This window comes from Neovison vison, chromosome 3, assembly GCF_020171115.1.
Source record: "Neovison vison isolate M4711 chromosome 3, ASM_NN_V1, whole genome shotgun sequence".
In the NCBI taxonomy this organism is placed as follows: Eukaryota; Metazoa; Chordata; class Mammalia; order Carnivora; family Mustelidae; genus Neogale; species Neogale vison.
This window is the reverse complement of record NC_058093.1, coordinates 38,473,687-38,497,381: the sequence shown is the minus strand read 5'-3', so window position 1 is coordinate 38,497,381 and position 23,695 is coordinate 38,473,687. Positions and strand designations below refer to the sequence as shown.

General features: G+C 38.6%; 1 protein-coding gene across 18 annotated transcripts in view; it reads left to right on the top strand.

Annotated features, from left to right (window-relative positions):
- TRIP12 (thyroid hormone receptor interactor 12) overlaps nt 1-23,695 on the top strand; it is a 146,728-nt gene that overhangs the window by 23,375 nt on the left and 99,658 nt on the right. For 17 of the 18 annotated variants that reach the window (XM_044241781.1, XM_044241779.1, XM_044241793.1 and 14 more), the window contains exon 2: nt 19,532-19,678. In XM_044241781.1, the coding sequence (XP_044097716.1) occupies nt 19,581-19,678 (98 nt within the window). In that variant the 5' untranslated portion in view covers nt 19,532-19,580. Of the gene's footprint in view, nt 1-17,845; nt 17,865-19,531; nt 19,679-23,695 lie in introns of those variants that run through there. The other variant, XM_044241780.1, reaches the window with a different exon arrangement.

Below are 23,695 nucleotides of genomic sequence, written 5' to 3'. Positions count from 1 at the left end.
TTAATAAAGCGGGAAAAGAAGGCACTAAATTTTATGATTCCTTGATACTGATTCTAGTGTATTCGGCAGTGCTGTTTGGTACGGTTTTTAGAGTGGCATCTTACTTTAGTGGTACTGTATGTGTTACCACTTAATGTTGAATTTTTTTCACTTAGGGTTATATGTAGTATTTTACAAATAGAAAATTACCACCTGGGTTTGATGCATATGAATTTATACTTTACAAAAAAAGATTTATGTATTTATCTTAGTGTTTGAGAGAGAGAGTGCACATGTGTGCGGGTTGGGGTGGGATAGAGGGAAAGAACCCCAAGCAGACTCCATGCTGTATGTGGAGCCCAGTGTGGGGCTTGATCCCTTTTCCCTGAGCCAGAATCAGCAGTCAGCTGCTCAACTGAGCCACACAGGTGCCCCTGAATTTATACTTTTAAACGGCTTCATATAGGAAAATTAGTCTGAGAGTTAGGAGATTGGAGTTCTAATCTGATTGCAGTTTAAGGTACTTGAGCATAAATGAATTTCCTTCGAATCTCTTCTGTTAAATATGAGTAATATTTGTTCTTGCTACAACTCTGGGATTGTTATGATTAAAGAGACAAAAGCAAGGTGTTCATACAGAATAAGAGTATACAAAAAGTTTACATAGTTTTGTCTTTGTTATTGGAGAAAACACTGAATTTCCATGAATGAGTCAGACTTAAAAGAACATCTGAATTTGGAGGCATTAAAAGTAAACTAGGACATAAAGATTTTATTTATTTGTCAGAGAGAGAGAGAGCATGCGTGTGCACGCTCACACACAGGGAAGAAGATTGGAAGGCAGAGCTGGCAGAGGGAGAAGTAGGCTCCCTGTTGAGCAAGGAGCCTGATGCAGGACTCAACCCAGGACCCTGTGATCGTGACCTGACCTGAAGGCAGATGCTTAACTGAGCCACCCCCGTGTCTCCTCCCCTTTTAAAGATTTTATTTAAAAAGCAAACTAGGACTTAAAAAAAAAAAAAAAAACTTAAGCCTGGGGCGCCTGGGTGACTCAGTGGTTTAAGCCTCTTCTGCCTTTGGCTCAGGTCATGATCTTGGGGTCCTGAGATCGAGCCCCACATTGGGCTCTCTGCTCGGCAGGGAGCCTGCTTCCCCCTCTGCCTGCCTCTCTGCCTACTTGTGATCTTTCTGTCTCTGTCAAGTAAATAAATAAAATCTTTTAAAAAAATTAAGCTTTAAATTTTAAACACTTAGAGTTATTACTTGAGATCAACTACCCATGTTTGTCTAATTAAATCTTTTAAGGATGGAATCAGGAAGCTGAGCCTCAGGAGCAATTAACTGAAATGAACATTTCAGATATTCTTGCCTATTGTCTCTATTCTGTGTCTGCTTCTTCTCTCTCTCTCTCTCTCTCAAGACTGCTTCCCAATACAGCTGTCCTAAACATAATGCCAGACTTCTGCACTTAACAATCTAGGTACCCAATCTAGGTACCTTGGGGAAGGATTCTGAGTGGTCCAGCATAGGTCATTTACAAGTCCTGAACCCTAGTTAACTTGTGGTGGGTTTTGTAGGATACAGGGGATTGTCATGTAGTATGCTACAGCTTCTATAAGCACCTGTGAGACTACATTAAATAGAAATAGGTGAGACACGGTTGTCTAGTACGTATACCCCCTTGTAGTATTTAGTAATATATCTGAATTTGCAAAATGCTGTGGAGCTCTTCGGAGTTGTAATATGCAGAAACACTGAGAGAATTAAGGTTATATATATATATATATATATATTTTAATACACATGAACTTTAGTGGGGGCAAGTTCAAGGTAATGAATCAGAAAAATCAATCTAAACCTTGCCAATGGATAATGAACTTCGAGTTAATTGCCATTTGACTGGTAAAAAGTATTTAGATACTACTGTGGAAGTGTGCTTACTTTCCCACTGTGGGATATTCTAGTCCTTTTTTTTTTTTTTTTTTAAGATTTTATTTATTTATTTGACAGAGATGACAAGTAGGGAGAGAAGCAGGCAGAGAAGCAGACAGAGAAGAGAGGAGGAAGCAGGCTCCCCGCTGAGTAGAGAGCCGGATGCGGGGCTGGATCCCAGGACCCTGAGATTATGACCTGAGCCTAAGGCAGAGGCTTAACCCACTGAGCCACCCAGGAGTTCCTCTAGTTCTGTTTTTGCTATTGATTTCTGTTCAGTTGTATTCGTTGTGGTCAAAGAATATGCTCTGTGTGATTTCATTTCTCTTGAATTTGTTGGTTTATTTTATTTATGAGGCCCAGTGTATGGATAGTTTGTCAATATTCTGTGTGTGTTTGAAAAGAATGTGTATTTGCAATGTTATATTTGTCCCTGTTACGTCTATTGATAATGTTACTGTTCACATCTGTATCCAGACCATTTTATTTTTTGGGTGTCTTGTTAATATCAGTAGCTGAGAGAGGAGTTTTAAAGTTCTAGATTTGTTTATTTTTCAGTTTTCCTTACAAGGTTTTAAAAGCTGTCTTCCTGGAGCTGTCTGGTGGTTCATTTGGTTGAGCATCTGACTCTTGTTCTGGCTCAGGTCAGATCTCAGATGTTGGGATCTATAGCCTGAGGTTGGGCTCTGTGCTCAACAGGGAGTCGGCTTGAGATTCTCTGCTTCTCCCTCTGTCTCCCCCCCCACCCCCGCTTGTTTTCTCCCTGTCTTGCGAATAAATTAAAAAAAAAAAAATCTTCTTTTTTTTAAAGATTTTATTTATTTATTTGACAGACAGAGATCACAAGTAGGCAGAGAGGCAGGCAGAGGGAGAGAGAGGAGGAAGCAGGCTCTCTGCAGAGCAGAGAGCCCGATGCGGGGCTCGATTCCAGGACCCTGGGATCGTGACCTGAGCCGAAGGCAGAGGCTTCAACCCACTGAGCCACCCAGGAGCCCCTTAAAAAAAAAAAAATCTTATAAAGGGGAATTGCTGTCTTCTTGAATTGAATCTTTTATGATTATGATGGAGCTATTTTTAAAAAATAATTTATTTACTTTTACTTTTTAAATTCTTTTAAAAATAAGCCCTATGCCCAGTGTGGGACTTGCTCATCATGACCCTGAGATCGCGTTGCATGCCCTGACTGAGCCAGCAAGGCACCCTGAAGAAACCTTTTTTTTTTTTTTTTTTAAAGATTTTATTTATTTATTTGACAGAGATCACAAGTAGGCAGAGAGGCAGGCAGAGAGAGAGGGGGAAGCAGGCTCCCCGCTGAACAGAGAGCCCGATGCGGGGCTGGATCCCAGGACCCTGAGATCATGACCCGAGCAGAAGGCAAAGGCTTTAACCCACTGAGCCACTCAGGTGCCCCGAAGAAACCATTTTTATCTCTAGTAATGTCTTTTTAAAAACTTGTAACGTCAGTTTTTAAAAAAATATTTGATTTATTTATTTAACAGAGAGAGAGATCACAGGTAGGCAGAGAGAAAGGCAGAGAGATGGGGTGGGGGGGCAGGCTCCCTGCTGAGCAGAGCTTGACCCGGGGCTAGATCCCAAGGACCCTGAGACCAGTACCTGAGCCAAAGGCAGAGGCTTAACCCACTGAGCCACCCAGGCGCCCCAGTTTTTTCTTTCTTTTCTTTTTTTTTTTTTTTTTTTAAAGATTTTATTTATTTGACAGATCACAAGCAGGCGGAGAGGCAGGCAGAGAGAGAGAGAAGGGGAAGCAGGCTCCCCGCTGAGCAGAAAGCCTGATGCGGGGCTCAATCCCAGGACCCTGGGATCATGACCTGAGCTGAAGGCAGAGGCTTTAACCCACTGAGCCACCCAGGCGCTCCGTGCCCCAGTTTTTTAATGCTGATAAACTACACTAGTTTTTTTGGTACAGTGTTTGCATGGTATGTCTAACTTCTTATTTTGTTTCTCCATCCTGATGTTTTAAATCTGTCTCTTTTGGTTGAAGTGTTTTGAAAATCTAACTAGAGGTGGAGTTTTACCATTTTATTTTCTAATTTGTTGCCCATATTTGAATTTACTGTTTTTAATAGATGGATGATTCCAGTCCTTGGTTACTTCAGCAACTAAAAGAATATATCTAACACGGTCTATAATTAACTCGTATGTTTACTTGCAGAAAACATGAAGACCTCAGAATAGTAACTCAGTTTACCAAGCTCCTCTGGGCTTTAAGATACTGTTGTCATTTTACTTAAAATCATTTTTTATAACCTTTGGATAGTATAATTTCATAAAATTAACGTTCATTTACATTTATCTGTTTGTCACCCTTACTTATTCTTGCATCTCGGTACTATATCAGGGTCATTTTCTTTGTATTGCTGGTGGAAAAACTCAGTTTTTAATCTGACAAAAGCTTAATTGTCCCCCTGCCCCCCACACACTTTATTTATTTGAGAAGAGTGGGGAAAGAGGACCGAGGGAGAGAATCATAAGCAGGCTCCATGCCCCAGGGTGGGATCGAATGTGGGGCTGGATCCATGACCCTGAAATCATGACCTGAGGCGAAACCAAGAGTTACGTGCTTAACTGACTGAGCCTCCCTGGGGCCCCAGAACCTTAATTCTTCTGAAGATGATTTCATTTGGTATAGAATTCTAGATTGGCATGTATCCTTAGTGTGCAGAAGAAAATAAATTCTACTGTCTTGTGGCTTCTGCTGTTGCTTTCGAGAGTTCAGCTGATAGTCTGTAAAAAATAATTCCCTCCTTTCCCTCGTGCTGTTAGATTTTCTGTCTTTGGTACAGGTTTATTACATGGTTTCATTATGATATGTCTAAGTAAATGTCTTTTTATTTATCTTGTTTAAATAATCATTTGGGCTTCTTGAATTTAAGGGTTGTTATCTTTCACCAATGCAGAAAATTCCAAGCCAATAAATATTTAGATATGCCTCACCGTGTCTTTGTTCTTACACTTCTGAAACTGTGACTAAACATATGTTTGAACGTCTTAATTTTATCCTCATTATATCTTCTTTATTTTGAATATTTTGGCTTCTGTGCTGTATTCTGTGTAATTTATATCTTAATGCTTTGCCTAACTTTGTCTAGTATGTTGCCAGACCTGTCTATTGAGTTATTTTTATTCACATATTAGAAATTCTTTCTGGTTCTCTTTTAAATCTGTCCCTTTGAACAGTTTTTTGTTACCCTTGAGTTTTTTTCAGTTTTGGCCTTTGTATCTTTAAACATAGAGAGCATTTTGTTTCAGGTTTGTCTGATAACTCATATCTGAAATCTGTATGATTTTTTTTTTTTCCTAATCCTTGTTCACAGTGCCTTGTTTACTTATGTGGTGTTCACTGTCTGTAGTTTGTTTGCAGAGGTTCCCGAAGCCTGGGATAGAGAAGATGGGCTTTGCTTCTGTCAGGTATTTAGGTGCACTAAGACTTGGCTACTCAAAGAATAGCCCTTAGGCTGGCAAGGGAGCTTTTTGGAAATGCAGCATTTCAGGCCCATACCAGTATTTTACTGAGAATCTGCATTTTAATGAGCTCTCCAGGTCATTCTCAGGCAGGCTAAATATGGAACAGTCCTGCATCAAAAAATTGACAAGATTTGGGAAACTGGCTTAAAGTTTCTTAGATTATCAGATTATTGAAATTTCAGATTTTTCAGAATATGACTAGAAATCTTGAGAAGAATGGGGAAAGAGGACCGAGGGAGAGAATCATAAGCAGGCTCCATGCCCCAAGGTGGGATCGGATGTGGGGCTGGATCCACAACCCTGAAATCATGACCTGAGGCGAAACCAAGAGTTATGTGCTTAACTGACTGAGCCTCCCTGGGGCCCCAGAACCTTAATTCTTCTGCAGATGATTTCATTTGGTATAGAATTCTGGATTGGCATGTATCCTTAGTGTGCAGAAGAAAATAAATTCTTGCATTTATTGGAAAATAAATTCTTGCATGTATTTGGAAAACTCTGGCTTAAAGTTTCTTAGATTATCAGATTATTGAAATTTCAGATTTTTCAGAATATGACTAGAAATCTTGGCCACGCATGTACAGATTTTCAGATACAGGTTTATTTATTTTCTCTTTCTCTCCTTTGGTGACTACCTGTGTCCTCTCTGCTTAGCAGCAAAGTGATTTAGCAGTTGGGGGTGGTTGGGCACCGTTATGGCCATATCAGTTCTCAAGGTATATATAGCCCAGAGTGGTGTTTCTTTGTTTCATTTTAGTGATAAAGACTAAAATTTGAAATAAGATTGGGTTCTTGTAGTTTGGGTTTGGAGAGTCAAGTGGGAAAATCTTTATAAAGAAGTGATCGACTTCATTAGTAAGGAAATACAAATTCCAACAGTGAGATACCACTACACATCCATGAGAACTTTTAAAAGACCGGTAACACCTGTGTTGACGAGGTCATGGAGCAACTGGAAGTTATATACTCACTGGTGAGAGTGTAAAATATAGCTGTTTTGGGAAAGGTCTGATGATTCCTTTAGAAGTTAATTATAGAGCACCTGGGTGGCTTGGTTAAGTGACTGCCTTCAGCTCAGGTCATGATCCTGGAGTCATAGGATCGAGCCTCACATAGGGCTCCTGCTCAGCAGGGACTCTGCTTATTTCTCTGACCCTCTGCCCTCTCATGTGTGCCTTCTCTTTCTCAAATAAATAAATAAAATCTTCAAAAAAAAAAAGTTAATCATAATCATCACAATGACCTAGGGAGGCTACTCTTAGTATTTATTGAAGAGAAACGAAAGCATATGTCCATTGAAAGACTTGTGGAAGAATGTTTGTAGCAGCTTTATTCATAATGGCCCAAACCTGGAAACAGTCCTTGTGCCCATTAGCAGAGGAAAGAATAAACAAAATGATATGATCTCACAGTGGAATACTACTTAGCGGTATATACTGATTTGCTTAGGCACGTGACTGAATCTCAGGATATACTGAGTCAAAGAAGCTTCGTACAAAAGAGTATACACATTCTGTGGTTCAATTTATAGGAAATCGTGGAAGAGGTAAAATTAATATCTGTAGAATGGTGGTCTTTAGAGTTGGGAGAAATACAGAATTGACTGGCTAGGGGAACAAAGAACCTTTTTTGGGTGATACTCTAGCTTGATACAAGGGTTTAGGGTACAAATTTATTTAGGATTTACTTGTATACATTTAACAACATTCATTAAATTTTATCCATAAGATTTGTGTATTTCACTGTATGTAAATTTAACGGAAAACTTGAAACAAAATTTGCACTGTAGTTAATGATATATACAAAGTATAATGATGTCTGCAGCTTACTTCAAAATACTTCAAAAGTAGGATGGATATTTGGCCAGACAGACAGGGATGCATAGGTGAATAGTTAGGGATACATCTGATAGGGATACATCTATGATAAAGGAAATTAACAATCTGCTACTTGTAAAAGCTTAAGTGGTGGAATTATGGGTATTTATTGAATAATTATCAAGTTTTTGTATTTTGAAAATTTTCATAATTGTTGGGGAGAAGGTAGTGAGAAGTGAAAAAGATGACAGTGAGTTCAGGAAAGGAATTGGGTTGTACAACTGGCCTGTTTTTACACATTTTTTTCAGTTTGTATTTGTTCCATTTTAAGAGGGATAACTATTCTTTTGATTTAAAAATGGCTTTTAATTTTTTTTAAAGGACAGAGAGACAGTGAGAGAGGGAACATCGGCTAGGGGAGTGGGAGAAAGAGAAAGAGTATGCTTCCTGCCAGCAGGGACCCCCGATGTGGGACTGGAGCCCAGGACCCTGAGACCATGACCTGCGTCGAAGGCAGACTTAATGACTGAGCCACCCAGTCGCCCCTTAATTTTTTGATTTAATTTTGTTTCAGCTGAGAAAATTTTGTTGAGACTAGAAAGAATGAGAACCACTGGTCCATAACTACTTCAGTGGGCCAAAGACTCTTTTTTTCAGCTCACTGTCATTGCTGTCTGTATCCATTTACATACATGTAAAAGATCTATCGCTCAGTTTAAAGAAGGGCTTTTGTTAAAATACTTAATTGGTAGACATGGGCTAGTTTCACCTTGTTCTCATTGTATTCCATGTGTACATGTTATTTACTTGTTCTTGAGGCTTAGTCGGTACTTGAGATTTAGTAGGATGCTGCTGTGCAGACTGCCTGAAGTGGAGGTGTTTTGTCTTTTTCCAGAATGGAGTGGTACGGATAGCTGTTTACCTCCACCGCACGTAAATTGGGTGAAGTGTTGAACTGCTTCTGCATCCTCTGGAGTTTACTGTTAGGCAGTTGGATCTTATAGTATCAGAAGACTGTGCTCATTAGCCTCTTATATAAGGAAGGTGTACTTCTATGCTTAGGAGCTATGGAAGCAGGACTGTATGTACGCAGATGTATAGGGTCACTGTGGCCATGTCTCAAATGATGGGGGCCAGGGTGTTTTTTGTTTTGTTTTGTTTTTTTAACCTCACAAAGGCATGTCTTTGATAATCTTACAGTGTGCTAAGAGTTGGGAGGCAAAGATTTAAAGGATGAATTAATGAAATGTAGGTTGACACATTTAGGTCAAGGATGATTTGTTCTATATCCAGGAGCTTAATTTTTCTCATTTCTGATAAAGTGAAATCCCTATGGACATATTTTTTTAAAAAGCAAGTGGTGATGACTCTGTAAACAAAAGCAAGTTTCCTTTCCCTTCCAAGATCATAATAACATGTATTTGAGTCGTTACTCTTTCTGTGAGAGACATAATGGAGGATGTCACACATAACACAGAAATCAAACCGTCTCATGAACCTCTGTGTACCCAAGACCCAGATCCTACACTGTCAACTCTTAGCCTTTTTTTTTCCACTTATACTCTTAGCCTTGCCTCAATTATTTTGAAGCAAATTTTGGTTGTTACTTGATCTGTAAATATTTCAGTCTGCTTCTTTGAAAGATGAGAACTCTTTTTAGAGACATAAGCTTAATCCCATGACTGTACAATGAAAAATAGTTCCTGAAGATCTGTAAATATCCAGTGTTCCATACTGCATTTTGTTGCTGTGTCTCTTAAAATTTAATATGTATGTGCTGTCTTCTCCTCCCCCTTGCAGGTTGTTTTTTTTGTTTTTTGTTTTTTGTTTTTTTGAGAGAGAGCAAGAGAGCACATGGGTGGGAGAGGGAGAGAGTGTGTCTTAAGCAGGCTTCATGCTCAGTGCAGAGTCCAATGCAGGGCTTGATCTCAAGGACCCTGAGATCATGACCTGTGCTGAAATCAAGAGTTGGATGCTTAATTGACTTGAGCTACCCAGGAACCCCTGCTTACTGTATTTTCCAAGTGTTTTATTTTCTTAATTTAATGAGATCTGCTTATCTTTATTTTATAGATGAGGAAACTAAGCCTTTGATAAGTAACAAGATTTTTCCCAGGTAGCATGGTTTATGGGTAGAGCCAGAATTCAAACTGATTAAAGAAATAGGTACTCTTTACAAGCTTCCCTCTCTTCTCTCCTGTTGACATTTAGGTATATTTTTCTGGGATATTTTTCCCCTTATATATGTACAGACAAATACATACAGAACCCTCTCCTTTCATTCTTGTCCTCTAGTCTCAGAGAGGTATTACCTGGTGAGTCAGCCTAAAGTAGCTTTTTCCTTCCCGCTTCCTGTTATTCTCTGCTTTGTCCTATTTTTCTCCTATTCCATCTTCCATGACACTTACCGCAGTGTGCAAATAGCTAGATTATTTTTTGTTTTCCCAATTGAGCGTGAGCTCCATCCAGGCAAAGATTATGTCTGTTGATGCCTGTCAAGGCTCGCAAATATTTATTGAGAGAATTAAAGAAGTTCTGCCCTTTGCAGGAGTGCATTATGTACAAATCTACCTCTTTGTTTTTTAGGACCTCAAAGCATGCTGTAGACTTGCTACAGTGTACTTATTTAACTATTCCCTGTTGAGAACATTTGGATTCTCTCCACTTACGCTCTATGACGGTACTGCAGCTAGCATCTTGATTACATATATCCTTGCAGACTTGTGCAAGTGTTTCTTTAGGTTAGATTCCCAGAAGATTCCTAGAAGTGGAATTGCTGGATTCTAAAATGAGTGGCAGTTTTTAATTACGGCATGGAGGAGAGTCCTGTAAAGATTGCAGAGGATTCTGTGGTACATAATAGCCCCCCCCCCAAAATGGTGTAACCTATATCAGTTCTGAAACCTAGCTGATGCAAGAATCCTGTAAGGAACATTAAAAAAACAAAAACAAAAACAAAAAACAGCTTGATATCCCTTTAGCCACATTCTGGTAGGGCCCAGGAAACTATATGAAAAACAAACAAACAAAAAAAACCCTAGATTTGGGAGTAACAGCTTTAATATTATTCTTGATTGTAGGTTTGTTACATGTTCTGACTCATTATAGACACAATCATTATACTTATTTTTGGTAAAAATGCTACTATTTATAGGAATGTGGGGCACTGGTCTGTAGAGTATATGACATTCTAAATGTGAGGTTTTTTTTAACTTGAAAAATATTTTCTGAGACTATTTCCAAATTTAAATACAATTCCTGTGACATGATTTTAAACAAAAATTTGGAACTATGCATTGTTCTATCTTGTACTAAAGTTATGTCTCTCCAACTTTGAGTTACATTTTTTAGTTTTCTTTTCCTTGAGCCTAACTATAAACTTAGTAATATTTGTTCCTGAAAATTCTCCAGGATCTACACTGTTGATTACAGGTTACATATTGCTTCGAGATGTTGGTACCAGTCCATGATTATTATCACTGTGTTGAACTATTTTTTGTTGTTGCAAGGAAGGCTAGGTATACTTTCTAATACAAGCGGTGTTAAAGAAATTAACCTCTTCCATTTCATTATTATGGTGGAGTTTGCAGCAGTGACCATATGTATTGAAAAAAGTATTTTGAAAGTAATTACCTTATTATAAGTAAACACCTATGCTCTGAAGGTCATTTACCAAACATAAAGTTGTTTTTGTCCGCAGGGAACACCTTACTGTAAACTACAGGATACTGTGTATTTTACTTTGAATAATACTTCTTACCAGTTATTCCCTCCTCCCTCTTCAGTAGCTCTTCTCTTTTGATTATCATTGTGTGATCGTGGTCTTTATAAGGAAGAATTTATGCACTATACTCTGTTTAAGAAAAGCCAAAATAAATGTTAGGTTAGAGTGTAAAATTTAGAGCAGAATCAGATTTTAGAGACTATCTACTAGTGCCTAACCTTTCCCTTTTGTCTCTCTCCATTCCGGGGTAGGTGGAAAAGAACATCTTTAAGAGGATGTACTAAAAATGCTAGTGATAAGCTGACCTTCCACCCCGCCCCTCTACCGATTGGCTAATTATGGTAGCCAGCAGGATGGAGACCTCTTAAAACTGGGTCTATGGAGCCATCTTTGGCACATGGGCTAAAACTTGCTGATTCTAGTCTGTAATTCTTGAGACCTTAACAACTAGAAGGAAACACTCTATTAAATGCAGTTAGTATTTTGAAGGATTATACAAGTTATAGGAGCTAAGACAGGATTCGTATTAGGGAGTGAGGTGCTTTCTGTTTTAGAAGTAGCTGGGCAGATTTTATCTGTTTGTGATAAATTGATCATAGAAGGATGTTAAACAAAATAGACCTCTGGTGCAGTGATCGATATGATATTTCTGGCTGTTACAGTGTGTCATTCTGTGTGGTCTGTTTCAGGCAGTAAGAGTTCCATTTTCTTGGAAATTGGATTTAGATTCTGAAATAACTTTTTTTTTTTTTTAAATATGTGTCTGGGGTATAGAAACCTTTGAAAATCAGTTTGACTTTTTCTGTAGTTTTTAGTAAAGACACCACGTGATTTAAAAAATGAACATGAGAAAATCTGCTAAAATGGTTTTCATGGGTTTATTTTTTTGGGTTATTTTTACCCACTAAGTGTCATCTTCTGTAGAGTTAAAATTACAACATACGGAATTGTGTACAGAATTTTTTGACTGCAAAAGGTCTCGAGAGGGTCCTGTTCTAAAAGGGTAGATGATTTAAAGTTTTTTTTTTTAATGTATTCTCTATAGGTAATATTTAAGCCAATGATTACTTATTTACACAAAATTATATATGTAGATGTATTCTGTGCCCAGCATTCTGTACCTGCTTTTTTGCTTAACAAGATCTTGACAGTGGTTCCATTTGTAGTGCATAAAGCATTTTCCCTCTCAAAATCTTAAGGTTGTTTCCCTGTTTTAAATAATCTGTTTTAAAATTGTGCAATAGTATTATTTTTTCCGTCTGTTTCTTTTTATTAATCATGTCCTCCTTTTTCTCTCCTTCAGTTTGCTAAAATGGTTTTCATGGGTTTATTTTTTTCGCCAGTTCTAATTTCTTCCTCTGACCTGCGGTTAATTTTCAGTTTTGCTTTTGGTTATTCTCCCTTTGAGCAGAGCTGATTATCTTGATGCAAGGCTTGTGCTACCTTGGGCTTGGTGGTTTAGTGATTGTTTGCCCCAGCTGATCTTAATTTTGGAGTTGCTGTTTGCCTTCCCTGCTTCTCTCTGCCAGTTGTAGGCTCTTTTTTGTCTTGGTTAAACAGGGAGTTGTTAAATACAAATGGTGTGCCTGCCTCCTTTTTACTAGCCACGCCTCTCGCTATTTTGGCTTGTGAAACTGGCCCTTAAGGAAGGCCCTTAAGGAGGAGGTACTTCCATCTTCTGTTGCCCTTGCTCTAGGGTTCTTAATTTTTTCAAGGAAAGGGTCATTGATAGGAAACCTTAAGATATTCTTTGCACCTTTCTCTTTAAAAACTCTGTGGTCTTTACCTCCTTCCTGTTTTTGGTATAGGTTTTTGTTTTGGGGGGGCGGTTTGGATAGATTTTATTATATCTGGCAAATGGTCTTTCCATGATTTAGGGTGTATCCGTTTTTACTCTAGTTTCAGTATAAATGGAATTTTCTTATGAAATTTTAAAAAGGTCTTATTTATTTATTTGACAGAGAGAGACAGCGAGAGGGGGTGTCAGAGAGGGAGCAGCAGTCTACCTGCCGAGCAGGGAACCCGATGCGGGGCTCGATCCCAGAACTGTAAACTTACCATGACCTGAGTCAAAGGCAGACGCTTCACGACTGAGCCATACAGTTACCCCTTTCTTAGGAATTTTTAAGATTTTATTCATTTTGCTTGATTTCAGGAAGGGAATTAAGGAAAACCTTCACCACGCTGTCTCCTGTTTCTCGGAGATAACTGTTAAGTGTCTCCGTTACATCCAAAAATCTTGTGAAAGAAGTGCGCTTTTAGACCCAAGAAATTCTGGAGTCTCTTATCATGTGCTATTTAATGTATTGACGGTGTCAGTGGGGAATCCCAGGTCCTGCTGAATAGTATACTTTGAAAATAACGACGAGATTTTTGCTAGATGGGCACTTAAAATAGAGTCTCAAGGCATATTACAGTTGTAACATGCGAGTGTTGGCATCGGTGTGTCTCCAATGTCCTCAATCTGGTTAGGGCAAAATTAAGTCACCTTTTCTTTTCTCTTCACAGTGTCACCTTTTATGCTGCTTCTCAGATCATTTAGTGCACTTCCTGACAATTCATTTACGTATTGGTCAGTTAAACTGATTTTTTTTCAAAGGACTGTGAAAGAATTAGAATCTTGAGGATATGCTCCAGTCTTGGGATGTCATGGTTCTGTAATGTTTGACTCTTTAAAGAAGGTAAATGTATAATTATTCTTGTTTGTTCTGCCATAGAACATAATCCTAAAAGGCATAGACTTTAGGTCAAATCTGTGTTTGAATGTGGCATGGTTACCTGTTGGCCTCATGCTGTTAGGATTTATTTTACCGAAGTTCCACAGTTTCTCTAAAGGATGGTAATTTCCAGTACCTGTTTTTTATAAAGTTGTAGAAATTAGATGAAAAGGCACTTAGCTTCCTACATGGTAAGCACAGAGTAAATGTTATCCATAATTGTTTTTATTTTAGTTTTCACTTTAAAATCTGCATCTTTCCATTAAATAATTTTGTTTTCTAGTGTTTAAATAAATAATTTGAAAATACTACTTTTATATGTTGTACAACATTCAGCATTCTATCATGATGTTGGATTGGTTTTGATGCCCCTGAATTGAAATAAATGCTTCGCTGACCCAGTTCTCAGGTCACTTGGCCCTTTTTCCCTTACCCAGTGGCTCTTCCTCCTCCTCTCTGCTCCTTGTGGGTGGGGATTGTTTCCTGTCTCTCAGCAAGTTTCAACCCCTTGCTCTTAGGGAAGCTGAAAGGTTATTCATTCCTGTTTTAAACATAGTCTTGTTTGAAGTCCTTGACATTTCTTACTTATGAAAAAATGACTTCTTTTGTAAACAAGGGTAACTACTATTCCATTTTATTGTGGAGTTGTTTAATACTACCACTGGGATGTTTAAGTTAACTATGCTTGTTCTTAAGTCTAGACTTTTTTTTGGGGATCTGGTGTATGGAGTTGTCCACATTTGCAGTTCTGGATGCCATTACTTGCAGCCTGAAAGTCCATATGCCATATCTTGTTGCATGCAGGCTACTTTATTTTGTAACCCTTACCTTACCTTATTTGTAAAGTGGGAATAGTAAAATGGTTTATGAGGCTCGTTGGCACATTTATACTTGGCTTAATAGAATAAACAGAGGAGTAACGTGTTATACAGTTTTTCATTACTGTTATGATTAAACTCTGGTTTCAGAATTGAACCCAAACCAAGTCACCTTTGGAGGACCACTTCTAAATAGAGGGCCTAAGAAATGGTTTTGGGGAAGACAGTGGATAAGTTCACTTTCAATGTCAGTTCTGGAAGCTGAAAACTTTTCTGCAGATACCATGTGTGGATATAAGTGTTAGCTTTTTTTAGTGTTAATATCTTTACTGTGAAATAATGCAGGTTTTTTTTTTCGGCTTTCGGTGTTGCCTCTTAGGTAGTAGGTTGTGATTACATGAATAAACACATTAGTTCATTTGGGGGCTATTCATGAACTCCGTTCTGTGTTACTAAATTGGAGATTTGCTTTCTATTCTATTAGATGTCCTTCATGTGATAAAAATTCTGCGTAAATATTAAACTCTATGGTATTCCTTTCATACTTGGCCATTTGATTAGGAAGAACTACCACATCTTAAAGTTAATTTTTGCAATCTGTTTCTCTCGGTGTTCTGAGTTTTACACTAAATGAATGGTTGACTTTTTAAGATTTTTCCCCCTAACCTTAACCTCTCTCCTGTGATTTTTGAATACAAAATTAGAAGGAAAATCAGTTTCCAAAATGACTGCATTTGAAATTTCTTTGAAAGAATATCCTTTTTATAAAATTTTAAGAATGAATTTTAAAATGTAGGTTAATAGCATTTCTGTTTTTCTTGAAACAGTTGTTTGCCTGAAGAACTAAATACTTACCTATTTATTTATTTATTTATTTGTCAGAGAAAGTACAAGGGGAGGGGGATGGCAGGCAGAGGGTGTCAGTAGGTTGGATCCCAGGACTTTCGGATCATGACCTGAGCTGAAGGCGGGTGCTTTACTGAATGAGCCATTCAGGTGTTCCAGAACTAAATACTTCTTCACATAAAATTCAAATGCTATTTCACCTGAACAATGAGTAAGTTGATTGGACATTAGCTGTGAACAAAGTCACAAATTTTAGTCTTGAACATTCCCATTAGTATTTCTATGATTTTCCTATTGAGTTCAAAGCCCTATATGCCATCTATTTTATTTCATTTCTTTAGGAATGAATATCAGAAGTTTTTGGTGAAAAAAGCTCAGTGATTATTTTATTTATTTATTTGACACAGAGAGAGAGAGAGAGAGATCACGTAGGCAGAGAGGCAGGCAGAAAGAGGGGGAAGCAGGCAGCGGGCTCCCTTCTGAGCAGGCAGCCTGATACGGGGCTCGATTCCAGGACCCTGAGATCATGACCTGAGCCAAAGACAGTGGCTTAACCCACTGAGCCACCCCGGTGCCCCCTTAGTGATTATTTTCACAGAAATGAAGCCAGTGGAAGAGTTCTATGTTTCAGGACTTGGTAGTTAGGGTTACTAATAAGCTGGGCTTAAATCTTCTAGTTTCAACATGAAGATGGAATCTTTTGAGTTCATATGCATTTCAGGTTATTAAAACAAATTCTAGCAATATAGATTTTATATTGGTATAACTTGAATGTGTTTTACAGTTTTAATTAGTGAAATACATTTAGGCATAAGTAATTGGTTAAGACAGTACTGAATATTCATATAAGAAAAATGATTAAGGAAAAATGATTGAAACAGTAAAAACTTTTGGGCCCTGATCTGGAACCAAACAGGAGTTAAATTGGATTGAAGTTGAGGTGGTGGTGATTTCCAGAAGGGACAGCTCTCCTTAGTATCAGGATTCAGAGACTTGAACTTTTTAGGATTTGTCTGTAATGTAAAGAGTTGAACTTAGTCTTCCTGGAGAGGGTCTCTTCCAGCTTTGGATTTACTGGTAACCTGGCTGATGGGGGCGGGGGGTGGGGCTACTGTTTGTATTGTATACTAATCTTGTATTTACTTTCTGGGGTTTTAAACAAGTTAAACAGAGCCTTTCTTAAAGATTAACTTAAGTGATACCTTGCTGGCTCAGTCCGTGGAGCATGCAATCCTGATCTTGTGGTTGTAAGTTCAAGTCCCATGATGGGTGTAGAGATTACTTAAAAATAAAATCTTCCATGGGACGCCTGGGTGGCTCAGTTGGTTAAGCAGCTGCCTTCAGCTCAGGTCATGATCCCAGCGTCCTGGGATCGAGTCCCACATCGGGCTCCTTGCTCAGCAGGGAGCCTGCTTCTCCCTCTGCCTCTGCCTGCCATTCTGTCTGCCTGTGCTCGCTCTCTCCCTCTCTCTCTCTGATAAATAAAATCTTTAAAAAAAAAAAAATAAAATCTTCCAAAAAAAAAAAAGAGGATTAACTTTGGTAATAAGTGTCTTTTTTCTTGCCACCCTTTCTCTCTTAAATCTCAAGAATTATCCAGGTGCAGCCGTGGGCTGATGATGGTATTGGTGGACAAGCTCTGAAGATGTTGGGGGTATTACTTAGATTACTTTGGTAACTATAGGTCGGAGTAACCAGTGTGACTTAGACTCCTTTGAATGACTTAACACCCGGTGACAGGCAGTGTGCATTTAGTAGTAGGAACTAGGCAGGTGAGATCTTCCAAACTTGTTTAATAATAGTCTTTGCTTTTCAAAGTGAAAGCAGCTGTATCACACCGTTCTCCTGTATCCGTGCTTTTTAGGGTCCAGGTGAAATGGCATCATGATGTCTGAATTGGTGAAGCTTCTTGGGTAAAATCTGAGAACAGCTTTTATTTAATTCTGTAATAGGGTGCAGTTGTCCTCGGGTGCGGTCCAGTAGAGCTCTTTTAAAACATCTCCAGTTTCTGCACCCACAGAATTGGAATCTCTGAGGCATTCGTATTTTGACAGAGCTTCCCAGGTTATATTGTGAAGCTCATCCTTAATTAAAAAATGCTGTCGTGTTTATAGTAAAATTCACTTTGAAACATATTGCCAGAAACATAAGACTCACCTTGACAGTGGTTTTTATGATGAAGTCTCCCTCAGTGTGGTGTTTTGCCACAAGTATTCTTTTCTTTTGAGTAAGTGTTGATAGTAATAAGAGTAACAGTTAACATGTACTGAGCCTTTGCAATACCAGAGGCACTGTGTTATGTGGTTTGTGTGGATTTCTCATTTAATCCTTCCAACTGCTCTAGGAGGTAGGTTCTTTATCCCCATAAACTTCTGGTAGACAGAAGCACAGGGAACAAGTTGTGTGGAGTCAGGATTCCTAACTCCGGAGTCTGCATTTCTAACTCCTCTGCTAGAGTGACATACCTAATGGCTTACAAAGGGTAAATAAAAATGACTCCTTTCATCGCAGACTTCAGATTCCAGATCCTCCTCCTTAACGGGAGGTAAGTTTGTGTGTGTGTGTTTGTGTGTGTTTTAAAGATTCTGTCTATTCATTTGAGAGAGAGAGAGAGAGAGAGAGAGAGAGAGTGAGTGTGTGTGTGTGTGTGTGTGTGTGTGTAAGCAGGGGAATGGCAGGCAGGAGGGAGAAGCAGACTCTCTGCTGAGCAGGAAGCCCAGTGCAGCACTAGACCCTGGCACCCAGATCATGACCTGAGCTGAAGGCAGATGCTTACTGACTGTACCATCCAGGCGGCCCTCAGCATCAGGCAGTATTCACAAAGTGATTTACGATTCCTTCTATCAGTTTGCAATGTATAGACAATATATAAGGATACATAAGTGACCTTTTAAATATACTACACACAGCTGGGAGTTTTATACTGTTTACCCTCTAACATATCTTGGGGCAGATCTTTCCATATTGGTACATGTAAATTTAAATTTTCTGTTTCTCAGTGTCTTCATACTATTTCTTTTTTTTTTTCTTTCTAAAATTGATGATAATCACTTTAGTAATTTGAACTTTCTCACCAGAGTTTGTTTAGTGTATTAATTGGTGATGTGGGCATATGTGACAGAAGCAATCCTTTTCTACTGATTTGGGTTAACCTGTAACTCCCAAGAAAACCCACTTCCTGTTACAGGGCATGGAATCTCTTAAAACAAAGTCCAGTAATAGATTTAGTCATGATTAATTTGCATTCTCTTTAGCACCAGTTCCTGTAATGTCACATTCATTCTCTTCCCTCCCCGGTAAATGGAATTAAAGAACTCTACTTGGAGTTTGACTTGAGGCTTAAGAAAAGTTGTGAAGGTTTGATTTATACAAACTGTGATTCTTCATTTGAACTGATTTTAAGTATCAGTATTTTTTTTCCTCTATAATAATTACATTTCTTATAGAAAGTTCACATTTATGATTAAGAACCATGCTTTGAGCTGAATTGTTAAACTTATGAATTATTCTCTCAATTTCTAACAACTCTTTGAGGTAGGTGATATACTGATTCACAGAAGAGATAAATGAAATCTAGAGAATAAGTGTTTTGTCCAAGATCACAGCCAGCATAGCTGATGTTGAAATCTGGGATCTCTGGGACCATTTCTCAGTTCACTGTACTTGACCTGCTTTTTCCTCATTTCTCCATAGTTTTAAGGTTTCTTTTGTATTTATGATGATTTTGTTATTCACAGCAATACTGTGAAGTAAGGATCACGTGTTGTTTTTAATTCTGTGGTTGAGGAGTTGGAGGCTAGAGGCTTTGGTTTGTACCAAGGCAGATTCCTTTAATAAAACATGTTCTATCACAGGACTTGACCTGTGGTATTCTGAGGTTGAGTGCAGTGACCTTTCCTACCCACCATGGGAAGTGGAGAAGCAAAGATGAATTTCTGCTTGTGCTCTGTTCTTGAGAATTTCCTGGGTGTTCCATGCGAAATCTATGTTAATTTCATGTGCTGGGTTTGGACCACATGCCCTGAATTTGGTATATTCCTGACAATCTTACAAAATACGAATCAGATTTCAAATAAGATACTCTAGCATTGATGAAGGCTGTACAGATTATTTACATAAAATTTCCCCCTCGTCTTGGGTGCCCTTCATTTGGTTTCTGTGTTGTACACATATAGCTGATCTTTCTCTCTCTCTCTGTTTTTTCCTTTTCAGTGAATGGTAGTGTCTAGAAAGGGTATGTCCCTTCAAGAGAGAGGTGCCAATGTCCAACCGGCCTAATAACAATCCAGGGGGGTCACTGCGACGTTCACAGAGGAACACTGCCGGGGCCCAACCACAAGACGACTCGATAGGAGGAAGGTATGTATTTGATTGTAATTTAAAAGTAATTGGTGAAAAAAAAAGTAATTGGTAAAAATTGGTGATTTTTAAAAAATCATTATGTGGACGGAAACTAACATGGTTCGCTACCAATGGGTGAGCAAGTAACACAAATAGAACTGGAATTCAGAGCAGTCCTTTCATCATTTCCCAAACGTGCTAAGCTCAGAAAATAGTTGTCAGTCATTGACATTATCAGAAATCTAATTAAGGGTCATGAACATGGTATGTCCTGTTTGGTTTGCCCTCTCCACCTTACACGCATGCTCTTACTGGGCTTTCAGTTGATGGTTTGTGGTGCCTTTGCTTTATGATGCGTGTCTTTATTTACTTTAGAGAGGAAGCATCATTTGTTTTAAGATCTTGAGATCTTGAGTCTAGCTTTTTGAGTTTTCCTCCCATCTTGTTTGACAGCATATGGACGCTGACAGGCTGGTGAGGCAGTCTGACTTCGTGGGCTATCACTTACTCATCATTTCCTTAGCGGTCTGCTATTTAGCAGGTTTTTCATTGGAATACTTGTATAGGAGGTAGTGTGAAGAATCAGATGCGTTTCTCTGGAATAAAAATTCCTTGTCTCATTGAGCCAAGGACTGTCATTTTATGTATGAAATATTCTGAACTGTACTTGCAAGGCCAAGGCCTAATTCTCCGATGCACGTGTAGCTTGCGGTCAGTAATGGCAAGATCCTAATACGACTACCTGATAGGGGCATTACTGGGGGGCATTACCATGTATATATTGTCCAGTAAATTATATTAAAACAATGTCAGTTGTGAAGAATATATCAACCTCTCCTGCTGATGTTGGGCTGTTCGGTAGTTAAACATACGGACTTTGGATGAGGACTGCGTTCAGTGCAGTGACCGTCTCTGCCGTTAAAGAGCTGTGTATCCTTTGTTCTGTCTTTAAGGAAACCTCAAGTTCTTCGTCACAGTGGGGGGATATCTGTGTCATAGGGCTGTCAGTTAACTTCAGCAATTTGTGCCACACTGGGTAGCATGGTACTTAGTACAGAGTTCTGTTCTGAACTTGTGTTACATTCAGATTATTCTTTGTAGCACCCCCACTTTATTTATCTGTTGATTAAAAAATATCCATTATAAAAACATGGCGTGTTTCTTTTAGAGAATTTGGAAAACACAGAAGAGTGTCAAGGAAAACATCCTAACAGTTGAGATATTATCACTGTTAACACTGGCGTAGTTTCCTTCGTTGTCTTTACCTCGTGAATATATAAGCCTGTATGTGCATGTGTTCACACATAAGTACTCGTACTATTTTGGGGGTGCCTGGCTGGCCTAGCCAGGAGAGCATGTGACTGTTGATCTCAGTGTCATGAGTTTGAGCCCCATGTTGGGCTCAGAGATTACTTTAAAAAAACATTAAGAAAATGTGTAAGTGGGACACCTGGGTGGCTCATTTGGTTGAGCGGCTGCCTTTGGCTCAGGTCATGATCCCAGCGTCCTGGGATCGAGTCCTGCATCAGGCTCCTTGCTCCGCGGGGAACCTGCTTCTCCCTTTGCCTGTGCTGCCACTCTGCCTGCCTGTGCGCGCGCGCTCTCTCTCTGGCAAATAAATAAATAAAATCTTTTTTTTTTTTTTTAAAGATTTTAAAAGATTAATAAAATCTTTTTTTTTTTAAAAGATTTTATTTATTTATTTGAGAGAGAGAGATCACAAGTAGGCAGAGAGGCAGGCAGAGAGAGAGAGAGGAGGAAGCAGGCTCCCCGCCGAGCAGAGAGCCCGATGCGGGACTCGATCCCAGGACCCTGAGATCATGACCTGAGCCGAAGGCAGCGGCTTAACCCACTGAGCCACCCAGGCGCCCCAAATAAATAAAATCTTAAAAAAAAAAAATGTGTAAGTAACTTGAACCTTTTGCACAACTGCAGTTTTACATAGTACATACTCAGATTCTATTTGAACTCTTCCTCATGACCGACATTTTGGTCTTCATATAGTACTCTGGTTCTAAAATCCACAGTGATGTTTCAGCACCATTGTCTTCCCTCTGTGTGTTGGTGTTGAATATTTTACCGTACTCTGTATTTTAAAAATATGAGTGGGAAATAGAAATGGAAGTGGTTAATGTTCTTAAGATGTATTAGTTTAAGTAACTAATAAAGTTGTAATCAAGATGGAACTGTAATTTGATTTGTAGATTGGCACACTTTTGCCATAGTTAATTTGCTTTCAGTCTGTCAGTCATATGTTCGGTTGGTGCAGCAACTGTGGAAAACAGTATGTAGATGCCTCAAAAAATTAAAAATAGAAACACCATGCAATTCAGTAATTCTTCTGCTGGGTATTTACCCAAAGAAGACAAGAACACTAATTCCAAAAGATACATGCACTCCTTCATTTATTTTAGCATAATTTATAATAGCCAAGTTATGGAAGCTCTCTAACCATCCATCATTTAGTGATTTAGATTGAGAATCTAGATTTAGATTTAGCGATGGATCAAGAAGATGTGGTATATGTATACAGTGGAATAACACTCAGCCATAAAAAAAAAAAAAAAAGAAATCTTACCATTTGCAGCAACATGGAGAGAGCTAGAGGGACTTGTGCTAGTTGAATTAAGTTAGAAAGACAAATACCGTATGATTTCACTAATATGTGTGATCTAAAAAGACAACAAACAAATTAAAAACAGAAACAGATTCATGCAGAGAACAACTTGGTAGTTGCCCAGAGGGGAGAGGGATGGATGGCAGGATGGGTGAAGTAGGTGAAGGGGATTAAGAGTTCAAACTTTAAGTATTAAAATAAGTCACAGATGTGGAATGTTCAGCCTACAGAATATTGTCGGTCATGTTGTAATGTATGTTGACAGATGGTGACTACACTTATTGTGAGCACTGAGTAATGTATAGTTAGTTAGATCACTGTGTTGTTCACCTGAAACTAATATGACATTGCCAACCATACTTCGATAACAATTTGAAAAAAAAAATTGTATGTTCAGTTGTGAAGGATAATATTTTAAAATATGTTTGGAATGGCAGAAAACCTGCTAAAGAATATATATAGCAGTGTATAATGAGGGTTTTAGTACTTAAATCCTTTCTCCCTTTCAGGAATATAGCCTATTTCATTTCTTAAACTATTTCAACTTTTGCATGTTTTCAAAAAACATTCTAGCAAAATTAGCACATAAAGGAGGACCAAGTCCTACCATCCTTCCCCTTAAAACTCAGTATCATTTGTGTCATTTGCTTTGCTTAAAACATGACTTCTAAAATCTTTTATGTTCCACTGTGTGACTATCCCATAATTTGTAGTAATTCTGAAAAAATATATATATGTATTTTCTTCCTTTTATGTAGATAAGTATAATTATGATCAGGACATTCAAATTTAGGATATTAGCCAAAAAAGTCTTACCAGTTTGACTACGAATGTAAATTAGGAGATACTCGTTCAAATTTATTTTCTCTTCTTAGCTTGATTCTATGCTCAGGAAAGAATCTCAAACCTGGGAAGGACCTTTTTATCAAAGCCCAGGCTCACATTGAAAGCCCTGTAGAATGTTCTCTACTAGAAGTGCTACTTAATCTCTAGAAATCTCTCTGGTGATTTTGGGAGAGAGAGAGAGAGGAATGGGATAAGTTGAAAGGGAGCAGTTACAACTATATTTTCATTCTCTTTATCTGACTCCTCTTGATTAGCTTTCCTAAGTAAAATGCTGTTATTGTCAGCTTTTGATTCAGAAGTAGTCCTTATCTTGAAAATGACAGCACCCCACTCATAGTGGGGTGGTTAAGCATCTGCCTCCAGGTCAGGTCATGATCTCAGGGTGTGGGATGGAGCCCTGTGTCCGTCCTGCCCTCTGCTTGACGGGGAGCCTGCAGGAGCCTGCTTCTCCCTCTGCCTGCCACTCCCCCTGCTTGTGCTCCCTCCTGTCAAATAAATAAATAAAACCTTTAAACAAAAAAAAAAAAAAAAAAGAAAGAGAAAATGTACTCCTCGTGATACAGTGATTGGAC